A 22,619-nucleotide genomic window follows, 5' to 3' on the forward strand; every position below is an offset into this window, starting at 1 on the left:
CTGACTAAACAGTGGAGCTATGCGTGCGTGTCTGACCTCCTTCGCACAAAGCAAAAACTGAGGGACCCGTGCTCCCACGGGAGGGTGTATAGCCAGAAGGGGAGGGGCCTTACACTTTTAAGTGTAGTACTTTGTGCGGCCTCCGGAGGCAGTAGCTATACACCCAATTGTCTGGGTCTCCCAATTAGGAGCGAAAAAGAAAAACGTATTGCGCGTACGTTTGGGGAACCGAAACTGGTGTTTCTCCTGCTGAGACGCCGACTCCTCTACAGGAGGAGGCGGGGGGGAGAGATCCAACACCTGGTTGATGGACGAGATAAGATCACTTACTAAGGCGTCCCCCTCAGGTGTATCAAGGTAAAGAGCGAAGTCAGGGTCAGAGCCCTGAGCTCCCACGTCCGCCTCGTCTTCCTGAGAGTCCTCCGAGCAGCGTGAGGAAGACGGGGAAGAGTCCCAGCGAGACCGCTTAGCCGGTCTGGGACTGCGGTCCGGGCAGGAGTCCTCCGCCTGAGACCTAGGGGCCAACCTGGGAGCGCGCTGCGGCGCGGACCGAGAGGGGCCTGGAGGAGACAAGCTAACAGGGGCCGGGGCCTGTGGAAGGTCCGGTCTGGACTGCAATGCCTCAAGTAGTTTAGAAAACCATTTGTCCATAGACAGTGCAATGGATTGGGAAAGTGACAGAGAGTTTCTCAGCAAAAGAGGCCAACACCGGTGACTCTGTCCCTGCAGCCTGCTCAGGGGGAGCAGGGGGGTCTACACGAGCCGAGGGGCCCACCAGTGCCCGAGGCTCCGGCTGAGCAAGCGAGGCAGGAGTCGAGCATTACTCACAGTGAGGGTAGGTGGAACCCGCAGGTAACATAGCCCCACAAGAGGTACAGGCCGCGAAAAAAACCTGTGCCTTAGTAGCTTTGCTCCTTGTGGACGACATGCTGTTGTCTCCTAGGAGAGTGACCACCGAGGGTATATGGGAAAAAGGGTATACAGCCTGACTGAACAGATATATATATCTATTATATATATATATATGTATCTATTCCGGCACCCTAGGGGGACCAGCACCAGGTGACCGGTGTGGCTTACCGACCGCTAACGAGCGGAGTGTGTCCTCCAGATTCCCTGTCGTGGATCCCCCGGAGCTGCACAGCTGTTCACTGAGAAGCATCCACCGGCAGAATGCCAGAAAATGGCCGCCGGAGCTCTCAGGGGAGGAGTGGGGCCGGGGCGGCGCCAGCAAAGAGCGGGAATCTGGGGTCCCCACAGTGGTCAGTGAGGGGGGAGGAAGACATGCAGGATGCTCCAGCCCTCACATCCGACGTCATGTCGGTAATCCCGCCCTTACCCCTGACAGGCAGGCCCGGGGGCGGGATTTTCGCGACTAGGCCGCGGTGAAGCCGGGGACTAAATTTGAGGCCGCGCCCGACAAGCAGACACGGTCGGCGCGGAAGTCCACCGGCCTCCTCAATTTCACAACTACCGCGGCTTCCGGGAAGAAGGTGCGCTCCCTGCACAGTCCCCTATGGGGACACAGAGTACCTTTAAGTTGCAGGGCCCGGTCCCTGAGGTTGCAGAGGCTCCGGTCCGGCAGGTTCCACCAGGGGCTGCGGATGGAGCACGGTCCCAGCAAATGGATGACCGCTCTGGATCCCACTTCTCCCAGAGCCGCATAAGGGATGGTGAAGGAGACGGCATGTGGCTCCAGCCTCCGTACCCGCAATGGGTAGCTCAACCTTAACAACACCGCCGACATAGTGGGGTGAGAAGGGAACATGCCGGGGGCCCCGTGGGGGCCCTCTTTTCTTCCAACCGACATAACTAAGTATGAGAATGCATGAGTGGATGTGTGCCTCCTTCCATACAAAGCATAAAACTGAGGAGCCCGTGGTCCATGGGAGGGTGTATAGGCAGAGGGGAGGGGTTACACTTTTTAAAGTGTAATACTTTGTGTGGCCTCCAGAGGCAGAAGCTATACACCCTAATTGTCTGGGTCTCCCAATGGAGCGACAAAGAAATTCCCCTTTTCAAGCGACCCCCAGGGTCACAGAACCGGGCAATGGCCACCCGTGACACTTCCCAGTAAATACAAGGCCCGGGACCGAGTACCCCAAGGCCCTGGGGCGAGTCACAGGTGGGTAGGAGGTGGCTTTCAGGGCGCCCATCCAGTAGTCGCAGAATGCTAACGTGGCCGCTCCACCCACGTCCTGAGAATGTATTTGCTCTAGTTATCATCCAATCCAAAGGCAAAACTATCATGTACTATTGGATAGAGGGGTATTTGGATACTGAGGCCATGTACAACTCCAACCCCTATAGCGGCGTCCCTGAGTATGACTGTCTATCAGCAGAAGACGTTCAGTGCCTGGTCCCATTGCACTCGTAAAGTCTGTCTATAAAGGTGTATGTCACTGCTTCAAAGTATATGACATGTCAGTGAAGCAACCTGGAGCCTAAGGCTATGTGCGCACGCTGCGTTTTTTACCGCGTTTTTTGCAGTGCATTATTGTGCGGCTTTGGGCTCAAAACTGCATGACTTTGCTTCCCCAGCAAAGCCTATGACATTTCATTTGTGTTGTCCGCACACTGCAGTTTTGTTTTGCTGCGTTTTTGTGCAGAGAAAAAAAAATGAGCATGTCAATTCTTTACTGTGTTTTCCCACCCAACCAATGCATTTGAAAAACGCAACAAAACGCAGCCAAAAACGCGGTAACATGCAGTGAGTTTTTGCCTCGGGTGCGTTTTTAGCACCAAAAAATGCACAGAGATGCAGTATTTAAAAAAAAAGCAATGTGCGCACATAGCCTTATACTGTACCTCTGGGCCACTGCCGATAGCTTCATGCACTTCGCTGGTCCAGAACATCTGCGAGGCACAGAGCACCACCTGTCCCGGCCATTCTCTGACCCAGTCTTTTCTTGCAGTCTCAGGGTATGCCTATTAAAAAAGTTAAATTGCAATGAAAAAAAATTCAAGAGAAAGACAATCTTATAGGCGTTACCTGGTAAATGCACTTTGTACCCTTTGCAATGTCACCCTAAGAAGATTTCTATTGTAAGGGCTGCATATCCATCATCCACTGCTGCCAAATCATAAGAGATCCTGTAGAAATACTACATTAGCTCCCATGTTTGTTTTTGGTCTCTAGGTAGACTCTTCTTACCATTCGTGACCGAGCGATAACATCATGCACGCTCCTTAGCATGACGTCTTCCACTTGGATGAGCCACTTCTCCACCGCCCCCCGGGCCTCGGAGGTGGAGATGGTCTGGATCAGCTCCACACGCTCCCCCTCGGTGCTGTACATGGATTTGATATCCAGGTTAGGAAGGAACTCCAGCTTTGCGATCCCCTCAAAGCATTTCTTTAGATGTGGCTGGACCCGCAGAGGATCTTTAGTCTCAGAGAGAATCTCCAGCATTTCATCATTGGACAGGAAGAAAAAGCTACAAAAAAAATACACAATATGATAAAAACGTAATTAATTTTGGTGGAACTGAACGACTAATGTGTATGGTATTATTGCGACTTTTTCTAGAACATTTAGGCATGTTAATCCTAAAAAGCCAAGGTAAGCATGCATGTGTATTGGGGAGAGGACAGCAGGGACATATTTTTGGGCCACTCTAAGGGGCACTTTGCACACTGACATCGCAGCTGCGATGTTGGTGGGGTCAAATCGAAAGTGACGCACATATCGTAGTGTGTAAATCCTTTTTGATACGATTAACGAGCGCAAAAACGTCCAAATCGTATCATCGGTGTAGCGTCGGTCATTTCCATAATTTCGGAAGGACCGATGTTACGATGTTGTTCTTCGTTCCTGCGGCAGCACACATCGCTGTGTGTGAAGCCGCAGGAGCGAGGAACATCACTTTAGGCTGCTTTCACACTACATTTTTTTAACATCCGTCATGAACGTTTTTTTAACGCAAAAACGGATCCAGTGCAAATGCGTTTTCATTTCAATGCATTTGCAATGGACTAGCGTCAACATGCGTTCACATGCGTTTGCGTGCGGTATAGCGAGGATCCAGCGACTTGCAGTTTTTTAACATTTTTCAAAAACGCTACTTGTAGCGTTTTTGAGCTGCGTCCAAATACTGCAAATTGCTGGATCCTGACTATACTGCACACAAATGCATGTGAACGCTGGCATGCTGATAGACAGGATCCTGCTTGCTCTACTGAGCATGCCCAGAAACCAGCCTCGGGTGATCAATCCCTCTCTCACCCTCCCTCTCTGTCTCTCTCCGCCTCCCTCTCGCCCCCTCCCTCTCTGTTTCCCTCTCGCCCCCTCCCTCTCGCCCCCCTACCTCTCTGTCTCACTCCCCCCCCGCCTGAGAGCTGCGGACACTCGTAACCAAGATTGATGTTTACGTTGGTTACGTGTGCAGGGAGCAGGGAGCCCGGCTCCTAGCACCTGCGGATGCTCGTAACCAACGTAAATATCAGGTATCCAAGCAAGTTACCCGATGTTTACCTTGGTTACGAGCCTCTGCAGCTGTCAGAAGCCGGCTCCCAGTTTATCACGTTCAGTTCCACTGACTCCCGATCACATGACTCCAATGCCCGCCCATAAACTTAAAGTGACAGGATCCTTCGTTTGCATGCGTTTTTTTGCTGTAAAAGCAGGATCCGCTTTTACAGCAAAAAAACGTTCATGACGCATGCTAAAAAAACGTAGTGTGAAAGCAGCCTTACCTGCGTCCTGCGGCTCACGCCGGCTATGCAGAAGGACAGAGGTGGGCGGGATGTTTACGTCCCGCTCATCTCTGCCCCTCCGCTTCTATTGGCTGCCTGCCGTGTGACGCCGCACGGCCCGCCCCCTTAATAAGGAGACGGGTCGTCGGCCAGAGAGACGTCGCAGGGCAGGTGAGTGCATGTGAAGCTGCTGTAGCGATAATGTTCGCTACGGCAGCTATCACCATGATATCGCAGCTGCGACGGGGGCGGGGACTATCGCGCTCGGCATCGCAAGCATCGGCTTGCGATGTCGTAGTGTGCAAAGTGCCCCTAAAAGGTCCCCATACACAATAGATGAAAATAGGTCAAATCTTAGGATTGCAGCAGTGGCATACCAACTGATGTGTATGGGGCTTCCTGATTCTCCCCCGTCAAATAATGTCAGGGCCAGATGGATCGGGCAGTTCAATGACGGATCCTTTGGTATTCAGAGTAGTTACCAGCTCCCGGAGGAGTCTGGTAGCGGCTTTCTCCACTCTCCCCATTGAAAACACATGTATGGGGGAGTCAGGAGAGATAGCGGTCTGCTAAATAGTCATTCAGACGACAGATATCTCATACGTGTGGCCAGTGTAAACAGGTCTATCCACCTTTGATTTTTTATTTAACTACGTCTATGTGTGGCTAAAAATCATTACTGCAATTCAGTTTTAGTAAAAATGTTGCACCGCTAATTTACAAGCTCTTTGTTTCCGGTACTTTCAACTTTGATGTGGTCACAAATCAGCTGTAAAGAGCTCAAAATCACAGATAAAAAAGGCAACATGGAAGTCAACAATAGCCAGAGGCTACAGAAGGAAAACTTAAATAAGAAGAAAACAAAAAGTCTACAAAAGGTGGAGGAGCCATTTACGCAGTTTGTAGCATAATGGCTTTCATGTAACTTGGCAATAAGTGGAAGGCCTGTACCGTGGGAAAAAAAGCCTCTTCTTCTCCAGATAGGCGTTCAGACCCTTCATGATTTTATCCAGAAGCACATTGCTGTCCTGAAGCTTCTCCAGAAGTCCGGTCAGAGATGTTGCACTTAAAACCTAAATCAAAGAAGATGGTCAATAAGAAAGCTACAAGGATACGGCTACACAGACAGAAAAAAGACACGGTCATCCAGTATTGTACCAATAGTTCATATAAAGAATAATAGAACCTATATGGATACTGTAATTTTGGCAGTACAGAGTCTATGTAGCGCCAGCGTCCTTGCACTACTCGTCCTCCTCCCTGCAGTGTCTCTGACTCACCAGCCGCAGCCGGCCCGCACTGCCCTGCCTAGCTTCCCCGTAGTCCTCCACATGGGCTCCTCTGTTTCCCCCTCCTGGGGCCTGTGCACACCGCACAGGCCCAAGGAATGCTCCTAAATTGTGCATGCGCACTGCTGGCCTTCACTTAAAGGGCCAGTGTGCCATTTCCAGGATTTGCCTCCCAGCCTATTGCTGAGGAGCACTGGGTACTTAAGGCACTCTCCTACTAGGGAAAGTGCCTGAGCAACATGGTTAGTTAGAGTACAGTTGATTAGCTAACTAATTGTCAGGCCCCTGTGTCCGTGCCAGTGTATATTTCCTCTACCCCTGCCCTGCTGGTACACTGGAGTCTGTGCATCCGGCCTCGATATCTGCCTCAGCTTTCCTGGAGGTTCCTGTCTATCCTAGTGACTGTACCTGTCCGTGCCATTTACCTGACCTGTCCCGGTGGTCCCTGTCTATGCTAGTGACTGTACCTGTCCGCACCTGGTTGTGCCATCTGCCTCAGCCGTCCCGGTGGTTCCTGTCTACACTAGAGACTCTGCCTGTTTGCACCTGTGCCCATCCTTGCCCTGGGGGTCAGCTGCCACAGACCCAATGACTGCCCTAGGTGTGGCACCTGGCATCTGCTTTGCGGTGGGCACTTAGTTAAGCCCCTTCCACTAAAGGTTAAGCTTGGATCCCCCCGGTGGTCCAGTGGGTCCACTTCTGCTTGCCGCTTTAGCATCTTCAGTGGCGAGCATTACAGTCTAATAAATCGAGATCCATGTGATGGGTGTATCTGTCACTTGTAGTTCTCAATTTGGATACTTTCTATTCTCTAGATCAGGGCTCCCCAACTCCAGTCCTCAAGAACCACCAACTGTCATGTTTTCAGGGTTTCCTTAGTATCGTCCTGGTGATAATTCCATAAACCTAAATCCTGAAAACATGCACAGTTGGTGCTTCTTGAGGACTGGAGTTGGGGAACATTGGTCTGGACCATGTGGAGCTTCTAGATGAACACGGATTGTCGGATTACATTGACGCGGGATGCAAGATTACATTGAGTTCTTCTATCATTCCCTTTGTTGCTATGAAGCGTCCATTTACCTTCGGGTCTTTAACACAATGTTTCATGATCTCTCTCCAGTTTCGGTCCACAGTCTGGAATAACCTTCCTTCTTCAGGCATTTGCTGCATGATGTCCTCAGAAGAGAATATGGGGTCTAGATAGAGCCACTGGGCCTGCACCTTCAGCCATTCATCTATGGTCTCCTGGATCCTTATAAGTCGCTCCTCCCATTGCTTAAAGGAAAAGAGCAAAGAGGTAAAAAAGGGAATTTTGTTTACTTACCGTAAATTCCTTTTCTTCTAGCTCCTATTGGGAGACCCAGACAATTGGGTGTATAGCTTCTGCTTCCGGAGGCCTCACAAAGTATTACACTTTAAAAAGTGTAACCCCTCCCCTCTGCCTATACACCCTCCCGTGGATCACGGGCTCCTCAGTTTTGGTGCAAAAGCAGGAAGGAGAAAACTTATAAATTGGTCTAAGGTAAATTCAATCCGAAGGATGTTCGGAGAACTGAAGACCATGAACCAAAAGAACAAATCAACATTAACAACATGTGTACACAAAAAAAACAACAGCCCGAAGGGAACAGGGGCGGGTGCTGGGTCTCCCAATAGGAGCTAGAAGAAAAGGAATTTACGGTAAGTAAACAAAATTCCCTTCTTCTTTGTCGCTCCATTGGGAGACCCAGACAATTGGGACGTCCAAAAGCAGTCCCTGGGTGGGTAAAAGAATACCTCAATAAAAAGAGCCGAAAAAACGGCCCCCTCTTACAGGTGGGCAACCGCCGCCTGAAGGACTCGCCTACCTAGACTGGCGTCTGCCGAAGCATAGGTATGCACTTGATAGTGTTTCGTGAAAGTGTGCAGACTAGACCACGTAGCTGCCTGACACACCTGCTGAGCCGTAGCCCGGTGCCGCAATGCCCAGGACGCACCCACGGCTCTGGTAGAATGGGCTTTCAGCCCTGAAGGAAGCGGAAGCCCAGAAGAACGGTAGGCTTCGAGAATCGGTTCCTTGATCCACCGAGCCAAGGTTGACTTGGAAGCCTGCGAGCCCTTACGCTGGCCAGCGACAAGGACAAAGAGCGCATCTGAACGACGCAGGGGCGCCGTGCGAGACACGTAGAGCCGGAGTGCTCTCACAAGATCCAAAGAGTGCAAATCCTTTTCACACTGGTGAATTGGATTAGGGCAAAATGAAGGCAAGGAGATATCCTGATTGAGATGAAAAGGGGATACCACCTTAGGGAGAAATTCCGGGACCGGACGCAGAACCACCTTATCCTGGTGAAACACCAGGAAGGGGGCTTTGCATGACAGCGCTGCAAGCTCAGACACTCTCCGGAGTGATGTGACTGCCACTAGGAAGGCCACCTTCTGAGAAAGACGTGATAAAGAGACATCCCGCAGCGGCTGGAAAGGTGGTTTCTGAAGAGCCGTTAGCACCCTGTTAAGATCCCAGGGTTCCAGCGGACGCTTGTAAGGTGGGACTATGTGGCAAACTCCCTGCAGGAACGTGCGGACCTGCGGAAGCCTGGCTAGGCGCTTTTGAAAAAACACAGAGAGCGCCGATACTTGGCCCTTGAGAGAGCCAAGTGACAAACCCTTGTCCATTCCGGATTGAAGGAATGAAAGAAAAGTGGGTAAGGCAAAACGGCCATGGAGGAAAACCGTTATTAGCGCACCAGGATAGGAAGATTTGCCAAGACCTATAATAGATCTTGGCGGACGTAGGCTTCCTGGCCTGTCTCATGGTGGCAATGACATCCTGAGATAACCCTGAAGACGCTAGGAGCCAGGACTCAATGGCCACACAGTCAGGTTGAGGGCCACAGAATTCAGATGGAAAAACGGGCCTTGTGACAGCAAGTCTGGGCGGTCTGGAAGCGCCCACGGTTGACCCACCGTGAGATGCCACAGATCCGGGTACCACGACCGCCTCGGCCAGTCTGGAGCGACGAGAATGGCGCGACGGCAGTCGGACCTGATCTTGCGTAACACTTTGGGCAGCATCGCCAGAGGAGGAAACAAATAAGGCAGTCGAAACTGCGACCAATCCTGAACTAACGTGTCCGCCGCCAGAGCTCTGTGATCCTGAGACCGTGCCATGAATGCCGGGACTTTGTTGTTGTGCCGTGACGCCATGAGATCGACGTCCGGCGTTCCCCAGCGGCGACAGATCTCTCGAAACACGTCTGGGTGCAGAGACCATTCCCCCGCGTCCATGCCCTGACGACTGAGAAAATCTGCTTCCCAGTTTTCTACGCCCGGGATGTGAACTGCGGAGATGGTGGAAGCTGTGGCTTCCACCCACTGCAGAATCCGTCGGACTTCCTGGAAGGCTTGACGACTGCGAGTGCCGCCTTGGTGGTTGATGTATGCGACGGCAGTGGCGTTGTCCGACTGGATACGGATCTGCCTGCCCTCCAGCCACCGATGAAAAGCCAATAGGGCTAGATACACTGCCCTTATCTCCAGAATATTGATCTGAAGGGATGACTCTATCGGAGTCCAGGTTCCCTGAGCCCTGTGGTGGAGAAAAACCGCTCCCCACCCTGACAGGCTCGCGTCCGTGGTGACCACAGCCCAGGTTGGGGGTAGGAAGGATTTTCCCTGCGACAGAGAGTTGGGAAGGAGCCACCACTGAAGAGACGTCTTGGTTGCAAGGGAAAGAGACGTTCCTGTCGAGGGAAGCCGAACTCCTGTCCCATTTGCGGAGAATGTCCCATTGGAGTGGCCGAAGATGGAATTGCGCGAACGGGACTGCCTCTATAGCTGCCACCATCTTCCCCAGGAAGTGCATGAGGCGCCTTAAGGGGTGTGACTGACTCCGAAGAAGGGATTGCACCCCTGCCTGCAGAGAAAGCTGTTTGTCGCTCGGAAGCTTGACTAACGCTTGCTGGGTATGAAACTCCATCCCAAGGTACGTCAGTGATTGGGTCGGTGTCAACTTGGATTTCGGGAAGTTGATGATCCACCCGAACCGCTGGAGAGTCGCCAGAGCGACAGATAGACTTTGTTGACACGCCACCCGAGACGGGGCCCTGACTAGGAGATTGTCCAAGTAGGGAATCACCGAGTGGCCCTGAGAATGCAGGACCGCCACAACGGATGCCATGACTTTGGTGAAAACCCGTGGTGCTGTCGCCAAGCCGAAAGGCAATGCCACGAACTGGAGGTGTTCGTCCCCGATGGCGAAACTCAGGAAACGTTGATGCTCGGGTGCGATCGGTACATGGAGATAAGCATCCTTGATGTCGATCGATGCTAAGAAGTCTCCTTGTGACATTGAGGCGATGACCGAGCGGAGAGATTCCATCCGGAAGCGTCTGGTTCTCACATGTCTGTTGAGTAGCTTGAGGTCCAGAACGGGACGGAATGACCCGTCCTTTTTTGGCACCACGAACAAGTTGGAGTAAAATCCGCGACCACGTTCCTGAAGGGGAACGGGGATCACAACTCCTTCCATCTTTAGAGCGGCTATTGCCTGAAAAAGTGCGTCGGCCTGAGCGGGGGGCGGAGAGGTTCTGAAGAAGCGAGCCGCAGGACGAGAGCTGAACTCTGTCCTGTAACCATGAGACAGAATGTCTCTCACCCATCGGTCTTGAACATGTGGCCACCAGGCGTCGCTAAAGCGGGAGAGCCTGCCACCGACCGAGGATGCGGTCAGGGGAGGCCGAGAGTCATGAGGAAGCCGTCTTGGAGGCAGTGCCTCCTGCGGCCTTTTGTGGGCGAGACTTGGATCGCCACGCATAGGAGTTCCTCTGGCCTTTCTCCGACATGTTGGACGAAGAGGATTGGGACTTGGCGGAGGGACGAAAGGACCGAAATCTCGATTGAACCTTTCTCTGTTGAGGTCTCTTAGGTTTGGCCTGGGGTAAGGAGGAATCCTTTTCTTTGGATTCCTTAATAATCTCATCCAATCGTTCGCCAAACAAACGGTCGCCAGAAAACGGCAAACCGGTTAAGAACCTCTTGGAAGCCGAGTCTGCCTTCCATTCGCGCAGCCACATGGCCCTGCGGACTGCCACAGAGTTAGCGGATGCTACAGCTGTACGGCTAGCAGAGTCCAGGACGGCGTTCATGGCGTAGGATGAAAAGGCTGACGCCTGAGAGGTCAAAGACGCAACTTGCGGAGCAGAATTACGTGTGACAGCATTAATCTCAGTCAGACAAGCCGAGATAGCTTGGAGTGCCCACACGGCTGCAAAGGCCGGGGCAAAAGACGCGCCCGTGGCCTCATAGATGGACTTCACCAGGAGCTCAATCTGTCTGTCAGTGGCATCCTTTAGCGATGAGCCATCTGCAACCGACACCACGGATCTAGCCGCCAATCTTGAGACTGGAGGATCCACCTTGGGAGAATGTGCCCAGCCCTTAACGATTTCAGATGGGAAGGGGTAACGCGTGTCAGTGAGGCGCTTAGTAAAGCGCTTGTCTGGGACCGCTCTGGGCTTCTGGATGGCATCTCTGAAGTTAGAGTGATCAAAAAACGTATTGCGTGTACGTTTGGGGAACCGAAACTGGTGTTTCTCCTGCTGAGACGCCGACTCCTCTACAGGAGGAGGCGGGGGAGAGAGATCTAACACCTGGTTGATGGACGAGATAAGATCATTTACTAAAAGCCCCGTCACACTAAGCAACATCGCTAGCAACATCGCTGCTAACGAACAATTTTGTGACGTTGCTAGCGATGTTGCTGTGTGTGACATCCAGCAACAACCTGGCCCCTGTTGTGAGGTCGTTGGTTGTTGCTGAATGTCCTGGGCCATTTTTTAGTTGTTGCTGTCCCGCTGTGAAGCACAGATCGCTGTGTGTGACAGCGAGACAGCAACAACTAAATGTGCAGGCAGCAGGAGCCGGCTTCTGCGGAGGCTGGTAACCACAGTAAACATCGGGTAACCAAGAAGCCCTGTCCTTGGTTACCTGATATTTACCTTTGTTACCAGCCTCCGCCGCTCTCACTGTAAGTGCCGGCTCCTGCTCTGTGCACATGTAGCTGCAGGACACATCGGGTTAATTAACCCGATGTGTGCTGTAGCTAGGAGAGCAGGGAGCCAGCACTAAGCATTGTGCGCTGCTCCCTGCTCTGTGCACATGTAGCTACAGCACACATCGGGTAATTAACCTGATGTGTGCTGTAACTAGGAGAGCAGGGAGCCAGCGCTAAGCGGTGTGCGCTGCTCCCTGCTCTCTGCACGTGTAGCTCCGTGCGCTGGTAACCAAGGTAAATATCGGGTTGGTTACCCGATATTTACCTTAGTTACCAAGCGCAGCATCTTCCACGCGGCGCTGGGGGCTTGTCACTGGTTGCTGGTGAGCTCACCAGCAACTCGTGTAGCGACGCTCCAGCGATCCCTGCCAGGTCAGGTTGCTGGTGGGATCGCTGGAGCGTCGCAGTGTGACATCTCACCAGCAACCTCCTAGCAACTTACCAGCGATCCCTATCGTTGTTGGGATCGCTGGTAAGTTGCTTAGTGTGACTGGACCTTAAGGCGCCCCCCTCAGGTGTATCAAGGTTAAGGGCGACGTCAGGGTCAGAGCCCTGAGCTGCGACGTCCGCCTCGTCCTCCAGAGAGTCCTCAAGCTGGGAACCCGAGCAGAATGAAGAAGTCGGGGAAGATTCCCAGCGAGCCCGCTTAGCCTGTCTAGGACTGTGGTCCGGGCAGGAGTCCTCTGCCTGAGACCGAGGGGCCAACCTAGGAGCGCGCTGTGGAGCGGACCGAGAGGGGCCTGGAGGTGAGGAGCCAACAGGGGCCGGGGCCTGTGAAAGGTCCGGTCTGGACTGCAAAGCCTCTAGCAGCTTAGAAGACCATTTGTCCATAGACTGAGCCATGGATTGTGAAAGTGACTCAGAGAGTTTCTCAGCAAAAGAGGCGAACTCTGTCCCTGCAGCCTGGTCAGGGGGAGCAGGGGGGTCTACATGAGCCGAGGGGCCCACCAGTGTCCGAGGCTCCGGCTGAGCAAGCGAAACAGGGGTCGAGCATTGCTCACAGTGAGGGTAGGTGGAACCCGCAGGTAACATATCCTCACAAGATGTACAGGCCGCAAAAGAAGGGAATTTTGTTTACTTACCGTAAATTCCTTTTCTTCTAGCTCCTATTGGGAGACCCAGACAATTGGGTGTATAGCTTCTGCCTCCGGAGGCCACACAAAGTATTACACTTAAAAAAGTGTAACCCCTCCCTTCTGCCTATACACCCTCCCGTGGATCACGGGCTCCTCAGTTTTGGTGCAAAAGCAGGAAGGAGAAAACTTATAAATTGGTCTATGGTAAATTCAATCCGAAGGATGTTCGGAGAACTGAAAACCATGAACCAAAAGAACAATTCAACATGAACAACATGTGTACACAAAAGAACAACCAGCCCGAAGGGAACAGGGGCGGGTGCTGGGTCTCCCAATAGGAGCTAGAAGAAAAGGAATTTACGGTAAGTAAACAAAATTCCCTTCTTCTTTGTCGCTCCATTGGGAGAGCCAGACAATTGGGATGTCCAAAAGCAGTCCCTGGGTGGGTAAAGAATACCTCAATAAAAAGAGCCGCAACGGCTCCCTCTTACAGGTGGGCAACCGCCGCCTGAAGGACTCGCCTACCTAAACTGGCGTCTGCCGAAGCATAGGTATGCACTTGATAGTGTTTCGTGAAAGTGTGCAGACTAGACCACATAGCTGCCTGACACACCTGCTGAGCCGTAGCCCGGTGCCGCAATGCCCAGGACGCACCCACGGCTCTGGTAGAATGGGCTTTCAGCCCTGAAGGAAGCGGAAGCCCAGAAGAACGGTAGGCTTCGAGAATCGGTTCCTTGATCCACCAAGCCAAGGTTGACTTGGAAGCCTGCGAACCCTTACGCTGGCCAGCGACAAGGACAAAGAGCGCATCTGAACGACGCAGGGGCGCCGTGCGAGACACGTAGAGCCGGAGTGCTCTCACTAGATCCAAAGAGTGCAAATCCTTTTCACATTGGTGAATTGGATTAGGGCAAAATGAAGGCAAGGAGATATCCTGATTGAGATGAAAAGGAGATACCACCTTAGGGAGAAAATCCGGGACCGGACGCAGAACCACCTTATCCTGGTGAAACACCAGGAAGGGGGCTTTGCATGACAGCGCTGCAAGCTCAGACACTCTCCGGAGTGATGTAACTGCCACTAGAAAGGCCACCTTCTGCGAAAGACGTGATAAAGAGACATCCCGCAGCGGCTCGAAAGGTGGTTTCTGAAGAGCCGTTAGCACCCTGTTAAGATCCCAGGGTTCCAGTGGACGTTTGTAAGGTGGGACTATGTGGCAAACCTCCCTGCAGGAACGTGCGGACCTGCGGAAGCCTGGCTAGGCGCTTTTGAAAAAATACGGAGAGCGCCGATACTTGGCCCTTGAGAGAGCCAAGTGACAAACCCTTGTCCATTACGGATTGAAGGAATGAAAGAAAAGTGGGTAAGGCAAACGGCCATGGAGGAAAACCGTTATCAGAGCACCAGGATAAGAAGATTTGCCAAGACCTGTAATAGATCTTGGCGGACGTTGGCTTCCTGGCCTGTCTCATGGTGGCAATGACATCCTGAGATAACCCTGAAGACGCTAGGAGCCAGGACTCAATGGCCACACAGTCAGGTTGAGGGCCACAGAATTCAGATGGAAAAACGGGCCTTGTGACAGCATGTCTGGGCGGTCTGGAAGCGCCCACGGTTGTCCCACCGTGAGATGCCACAGATCCGGGTACCACGACCGCCTCGGCCAGTCTGGAGCGACGAGAATGGCGCGACGGCAGTCGGACCTGATCTTGCGTAACACTCTGGGCAGCATCGCCAGAGGAGGAAACACATAAGGCAGTCGAAACTGCGACCAATCCTGAACTAACGCGTCCGCCGCCAGAGCTCTGTGATCCTGAGACCGAGCCATGAATGCCAGGACTTTGTTGTTGTGCCGTGACGCCATGAGATCGACGTCCGGCGTTCCCCAGCGGCGACAGATCTCTCGAAACACTTCTGGGTGTAGAGACCATTCCCCCGCATCCATGCCCTGACGACTGAGAAAATCTGCTTCCCAGTTTTCTACGCCCGGGATGTGAACTGCGGAGATGGTGGAGGCTGTGGCTTCCACCCACTGCAGAATCTGCCGGACTTCCTGGAAGGCTTGACGACTGCGAGTGCCGCCTTGGTGGTTGATGTATGCGACGGCAGTGGTGTTGTCCGACTGGATACGGATCTGCCTGCCCTCCAGCCACCGATGGAAAGCCAATAGGGCTAGATACATTGCCCTTATCTCCAGAACATTGATCTGAAGGGAAGACTCTATCGGAGTCCAGGTTCCCTGAGCCCTGTGGTGGAGAAAAACCGCTCCCCACCCTGACAGGCTCGCGTCCGTGGTGACCACAGCCCAGGTTGGGGGTAGGAAGGATTTTCCCTGCGATAGAGAATTGGGAAGGAGCCACCACTGAAGAGACGTTTTGGTTGCAAGGGAAAGAGAGACTTTCCTGTCGAGGGAAGCCGACCTCCTGTCCCATTTGCGGAGAATGTCCCATTGGAGTGGCCGCAGATGGAATTGCGCGAACGGCACTGCCTCCATCGCTGCCACCATCTTCCCCAGGAAGTGCATGAGGCGCCTTAAGGGGTGTGACTGACCCCGAAGAAGAGATTGCACCCCTGCCTGCAGAGAAAGCTGTTTGTCCCGCGGTAGCTTGACTACCGCTGACTGTGTATGAAACTCCCTCCCGAGGTAAGTCAGTGATTGGGTCGGTGTCAACTTGGATTTCGGGAAGTTGATGATCCACCCGAACTGCTGGAGAGTCGCCAGAGCGACGGTAAGGCTGTGTTGACACGCCACCCGAGAAGGGGCCCTGACTAGGAGATCGTCTAAGTAGGGAATCACCGAGTGGCCCTGAGAGTGTAGGACCGCCACAACGGATGCCATGACTTTGGTGAAAACCCGTGGGGCTGTCGCCAGGCCGAAAGGCAATGCAACGAACTGAAGGTGTTCGTCACAGATGGCGAAACGCAAGAAGCGTTGATGTTCGGGTGCGATCGGCACGTGGAGATAAGCACCCTTGATGTCGATCGATGCTAGGAAGTCTCCTTGTGACATCGAGGCGATGACCGAGCGGAGAGATTCCATCCGAAACCGTCTGGTTCTCACATGTCTGTTGAGTAGTTTGAGGTCCAGAACGGGACGGAATGATCCGTCCTTTTTTTGGCACCACGAACAAGTTGTAGTAAAAGCCGCGACCACGTTCCTGACCGTTGCTGAGGTCTCTTAGGTTTGGATTGGGGTAAGGAGGAGTCCTTTCCCTTGGATTCCTTAAAAATCTCATCCAATCGTTCGCCAAACAAGCGGTCGCCAGAAAACGGCAAACCGGTTAAGAACCTCTTGGAGCCGAGTCTGCCTTCCATTCGCGCAGCCACATGGCCCTGCGGACTGCCACAGAGTTAGCGGATGCCACAGCTGTACGGCTAGCAGAGTCTAGGACTGCGTTCATGGCGTAGGAAGAAAAAGCTGACGCTTGAGAAGTCAAAGACGCAACTTGCGGAGCAGAATTACGTGTGACAGCATTAATCTCAGCCAGACAAGCTGAGATAGCTTGGAGTGCCCACACGGCTGCAAAGGCCGGGGCAAAAGACGCGCCCGTGGCCTCATAGATGGACTTCACCAGAAGCTCTATCTGCCTGTCAGTGGCATCCTTTAGCGATGAGCCATCTGCAACCGATACCACAGATCTAGCCGCCAATCTAGAGACTGGAGGATCCACCTTGGGACACTGAGCCCAACCCTTAACGACCTCGGAGGGGAAGGGGTAACGCGTGTCAGTGAGGCGCTTAGTAAAGCGTTTGTCCGGAACCGCTCTTGGCTTCTGGACAGCATCTCTGAAGTTAGAGTGATCGAAAAACGCACTACGTGTACGTTTGGGGAACCTAAACTGGTGTTTCTCCTGCTGAGACGCCGACTCCTCTATAGGTGGAGGTGGGGGAGATAGATCTAACACCTGGTTGATGGACGAGATAAGATCATTCACTAAGGCGTCCCCTTCAGGTGTATCAAGGTTAAGGGCGACGTCAGGGTCAGAGCCCTGAGCTGTGACGTCCTCCTCGTCCTCCAGAGAGTCCTCAAGCTGGGAACCCGAGCAGCGTGAAGAAGTCGGGGAAGATTCCCGGCGAGCCCGCTTAGCCTGTCTAGGACTGTGGTCCGGGCAGGAGTCCTCCACGTGAGACCTAGGGCCCAACTTGGGAGCGCGCTGCAGCGCGGACCGAGAGGGGCCTGGAGGCGACGATCCAACAGGGGCCGGGGCCTGTGCAAGGACCGGTCTGGACTGCAAAGCTTCTAGCAGCTTGGCAGACCATTTGTCCATAGACTGAGCCATGGATTGTGAAAGTAACTCAGAGAGTTTCTCAGCAAAAGAGGCGAACTCTGTCCCTGCCGCCTGGACAGGGGGAGCAGGGGGGTCTACATGAGCCGAGGGGCCCACTAGTGACCGAGGCTCCGGCTGAGCAAGCGAAACAGGGGTCGAGCCTTGCTCACAGTGAGGGTAGGTGGAACCCGCAGGTAACATAGCCCCACAAGAGGTACAGGCCGCAAAAAAACCCTGTGCCTTAGCAGCTTTGCTCCTTGTGGACGACATGCTGTTGTCTCCTAGGAGAATGATCACTGAGGGTATATGGGCAAAAAAGGGTATACAGCCCGACCGAACAGAAATATATATATATAAATACGTATCTATTCCGGCACCCTAGGGGGACCAGCACCGGGTGGCTGGTGTGGCTTACCGACCGCTAAAAAGCGGAGTGTGTGTCCTCCAGATTCCCTGCCTTAGGTCCCCCGGAGCTGCAGAGCTCTTCACTGAGAATCCTCCACCGGCAGAATGCCAAAAAAAGGCTGCCGGAGCTCTCAGGGGAGGAGTGGAGCCGTGGGCGGTGCCAGGAAAGTGCGGGAATCTGGGGTCCCCACAGTGATCAGTGAGGGGGGAGGAAACATGCAGGATGGTCCGGCCCTCACATCCGACGTCAGGTCGGCAGTCCCGCCCTTACCCCTGACAGGCAGGCCCCGGGGCGGGATTTTTGCGACTAGGCCGCGATGAAGCCGGGGACTAAATTTGAGACCGCGCCCGACAAGCAGGCACGGTCGGCGCGGAAGTCCGCCGGCCTTCTCAATTCAGCAGCTGCCGCAGCGTCCGGGAAGAAGGTGCGCTCCCTGCACAGTCCCCTATGGGGACACAGAGTACCTTAGAGTTGCAGGGCCCGGTCCTTGAGGTTGAATAGACTCCGGTCCGGCAGATTCCCACAGGGGCTGCGGAGGGAGCACGGTCCCAGTAAATGGATGACCGCTCAGGATCCCACTTCTCCCAGAGCCGCTAAGGGATGGTGAAGGAGACGGCATGAGGCTCCGGCCTGTGTACCCACAATGGGTACCTCAACTTTAACAACACCGCCGACGTAGTGGGGTGAGAAGGGAACATGCCGGGGGCCCCGTGGGGGCCCTCTTTTCTTCCAACCGACATAACTAATATGAGAATGCATGAGTGGATGTGTGCCTCCTTCCACACAAAGCATAAAACTGAGGAGCCCGTGATCCACGGGAGGGTGTATAGGCAGAGGGGAGGGGTTACACTTTTTTAAGTGTAATACTTTGTGTGGCCTCCGGAGGCAGAAGCTATACACCCAATTGTCTGGGTCTCCCAATGGAGCGACAAAGAAAAACCCTGTGCCTTAGCAGCTTTGCTCCTTGTGGACGACATGCTGTTGTCTCCTAGAAGAGTGATCACTGAGGGTATATGGGAAAGGGGTATACAGCCCACCGAACAGATAGATATAGATATATACGTATCTAATCCGGCACCCTAGGGGGACCAGCACCGGGTGACCGGTGTGGCTTACCGACCTCTAATGAGCGGAGTGTGTCCTCCAGATTCCCTGCCTTGGATCCCCCGGAGCTGCAGAGCTGTTCACTGAGAATCCTCCACCGGCAGAATGCGAAAAAATGGCTGCCGGAGCTCTCAGGGGAGGAGTGGAGCCGTGGGCGGCGCCAGCAAAGTGCGGGAATCTGGGGTCCCCACAGTGATCAGTGAGGGGGGAGGAAACATGCAGGATGCTCCAGCCCTCACATCCGACGTCAGGTCGGTAATCCCGCCCTCACCCCTGACAGGCAGGCCCGGGGGCGGGATTTTTGCGACTAGGCCGCGATGAAGCCGGGGACTAAATTTGAGACCGCGCCCGACAAGCAGGCACGGTCGGCGCGGAAGTCCACCGGCCTCCTGAATTCAGCAGCCGCCGCGGCTTCCGGGAAGAAGGTGCGCTCCCTGCACAATCCCCGATGGGGACACAGAGTACCTTTGAGTTGCAGGGCCCGGTCCCTGAGGTTGAAGAGGCTCCGGTCCGGCAGGTTCCCACAGGGGCTGCGGATGGAGCACGGTCCCAGTAAATGGATGACCGCTTAGGATCCCACTTCTCCCAGAGCCGCTTAAGGGATGGTGAAGGAGACGGCATGTGGCTCCAGCCTCTGTACCCGCAATGGGTACTTCAACCTTAACAACACCGCTGACGTAGTGGGGTGAGAAGGGAACATGCCGGGGGCCCCGTGGGGGCCCTCTTTTCTTCCAACCGACATAACTAAGTTGAGAATGCATGAGTGGATGTGTGCCTCCTTCCACACAAAGCATAAAACTGAGGAGCCCGTGATCCACGGGAGGGTGTATAGGCAGAGGGGAGGGGTTACACTTTTTAAAGTGTAATACTTTGTGTGGCTTCCGGAGGCAGAAGCTATACACCCCCAATTGTCTGGGTCTCCCAATGGAGCGACAAAGAAAAAAATCCCTATTAGACCATCCCCCCGACGAAGGCACGCCGAAACGCGCGTTGGGTTGGGAGTTGGCGTCGTCACAGCTGTTACAGTCATGGCCTCAGGTAATTACTTTTATCTGACCCAAAGATTCTGATATACTACTTATACATAGATCTTGGCATGATGATTTCTACACATCGTATTGAATATGGATCATCTATGGGGTATTATGTACAATTAGATTTTGGTTGCTACTAACTTTATATGAATTATTAATTATTCAGCTATTTATTAATTATTCACTAGTGCACCTTACTTAATTATATCAGCAACCTTTGTACATGCAGAGAACTTTAATTTAAGCTGCTAGTATTACATATTTTGCATCCTCTATTGCACATTGCTGCTATTATAATTAATACTATACTACTTTGCACTTTATATTATAATAATCATGTGTAGCTGCCATTTATATTAATTTAATATACATTATTTATGTGATATTACCATCTAGTGACCTATATTTTTGTTGCACTTTAAATGATTAAGTTTGATATGTATTTGTAATCTTTTTTTGACTGTTTTACGGTTTAGTGCAATTCCTTGATCCTTTATGTGCACTATTATATGCACTATGTGACACTAGCCCCGCAGCTTCTCATGTAACCTTAGTGTCCGCTAATAAGCAGCTGAATATTTCATACCTTGATTTCTTTCTCGTAGGGCTTGATGAAAGGTGACCCTCTCATCGTCTGAGTCTTCACGATTTGGTCATCCAGAGTGGTTTGGATTTCATCCACCGCTGACAGAATAGAAACCCCAGATTCTCGATAGGGACTAGTATTAAAGGATATGAAGTCCCACATTTCTTCCATGGTGTGCATTGCCTTCTCCAGGGAAAACTCCTAATAAGAAAGCACAGAAACTTGTCATTTTAGCATATCCCTCTTTCCTCGGACATCTGCCATCAGGGGGCAGCCGGGCGGCTTTCATACACATTAAGTCATTGGATGATCTAGTCGACATTAATCCATAGTGGGAGCCTGGTTTAAGTTTGTCATTAGAGATATCAAACAGCTATCTCTCCCACTCTACCGCTCCCAATACACATGCATGCCCATCTCATCTGAGCATGCATGTGTTCTGTACACTACATGGTCAGTCTTGTAACAATTGTAAGGTTTAGCCGTTATATATCTAATGCAAGTGGGTGAGTAACCAGTTTCATATTGTAAGAAAGAAGTTGATCAGGTCACACCAGATGCAAAACTGTTAAACTCTTGAGATAGCAATTTGTGAAACTGTCACACTCTTGAGGAAGCCACTGGCAAAACAGTCACACACTTGAGGAAGCCACTGGCGAAACTGTCACACTCTTGAGGAAGCCACTGGCGAAACAGTAACACACTTGAGGAAGCCACTGGCGAAACTGTCACACTCTTGAGGAAGCCTCTGGCGAAGCCGTCACACTTTAAAGAAAGCCACTGGCAAAACTGTTACAGCTCTTGAGATAGCCATTAGTGAAATTGTCACATGCTTGGGATAACCACTGGCGAAACTGTCACACTCTTGACATAGCCACTAGTGAAATTGTTATAACTGTGACATGCTTGAGTTGGCCAGTGGCAAAACTCTCACACTCTTGAGATAGCCATTAGTTAAATTATTACACTCTTGAGAAAGCCACTGGCGAAACTGTCACACTCCTGACATAGCCACTAGTGAAATTGTCATATGCTTGAGAAAGCCACTGGCAAAACTGTCCCACTCTTCCGATAGCCATTAGTCTAATTGTCACACTCTTGAGAAAGCCACTGGCGAAACTGTCACACACTTGAGATAGCCATTAGTGAAATTGTCATGCTCTTGAGAAAGCCACTGGCGAAACTGTCACACTCTTGAGATAGCCAATTGGCGAAACTGTCATTTGTCAGACCAGAGCTATTTTTCCGAACGCCATCATACATATGGTATCCAAAACCTGCTGTGATAAGGTTGCATGCTTATTTAAAAAGGAATAGAGGAAAAAGCCACGACATTTTACAGAAATGTATTCCCTATGGGAACAAAATGTTATGTATTCTAAACTTTAGAAAGCGCAAGCAATTTTCCTCCGAAAAATGTCTGCATTTTTTTTTCTTTTTTACTAATTTCCTTTAGGTTTTGTTTTTCAATTTTCCTTAGTTTTTCTTTCATGTCATTAATGGAATGTACGACCACATTTACAAGACTAATATTCTTACCTTACTAGCTGCAGCACTAATCTGTTCAAACTGGTCTAAGAACGAATCCAAGTTCAGCTTCAGAACCTTCTTCAGGCTGGTGCCAGAATTCGGGGTGAGGTCATAGCCAACGATCTCAGACATCTGGAGCCAATGGCGGGTTCGGATTCCTGGGTTGCAGAGGATGCTCACCAGAGGGATATATTCCTGCAAAGGAGTCAAACCAAAAAACAGTTTTCAGGGGTTACAGCTAAAAAAATTAAAGGGTTATTCCCATCTTTATACATAGATATTGTAAACAAGCATTTTTTTCAATTAACAGCTTTTTAAAATGTGCAGCTGTTCTTCACATATCTGTTCTTTTTTGTTGCTTACAGCTCGTTGCCTAGGAGACCGACCACCGCTGTTGTGTGGCTAGTAAGCAACTGCGCTGAAGCTGGATCGGATTAGGGGTTAACAGCGCAATCCAGCAAACAAGGTCAGCTTCAAACAAGGCTCAACAGGAAAGAGCTAGTAAGCATGGTGCGGTGCATGTTCTGCTTTCTGGCAGCGGTGGTCGGACTCCAAGGCAACAAGCTATTAAGGAATTAAAAAAAAAAATGTTAA

At 52.0% G+C, this 22,619-nt stretch overlaps 1 protein-coding gene across 1 annotated transcript in view; it reads right to left on the bottom strand.

Annotated features, from left to right (window-relative positions):
• Positions 1-22,619, bottom strand: part of DNAH12 (dynein axonemal heavy chain 12) — a 331,588-nt gene that overhangs the window by 214,226 nt on the left and 94,743 nt on the right. The window contains exons 18-23 of the mRNA XM_075321326.1: positions 22,035-22,220; positions 20,496-20,696; positions 7,068-7,262; positions 5,647-5,768; positions 3,155-3,437; positions 2,809-2,928 (exon numbers count right to left, since the gene is read on the bottom strand). Coding sequence (XP_075177441.1) covers positions 2,809-2,928; positions 3,155-3,437; positions 5,647-5,768; positions 7,068-7,262; positions 20,496-20,696; positions 22,035-22,220 — 1,107 coding nt within the window. The remainder of the gene's footprint in view (positions 1-2,808; positions 2,929-3,154; positions 3,438-5,646; positions 5,769-7,067; positions 7,263-20,495; positions 20,697-22,034; positions 22,221-22,619) is intronic.

Source organism: Anomaloglossus baeobatrachus, chromosome 8 (genome assembly GCF_048569485.1).
Source record: "Anomaloglossus baeobatrachus isolate aAnoBae1 chromosome 8, aAnoBae1.hap1, whole genome shotgun sequence".
Classification (NCBI taxonomy): Eukaryota; Metazoa; Chordata; class Amphibia; order Anura; family Aromobatidae; genus Anomaloglossus; species Anomaloglossus baeobatrachus.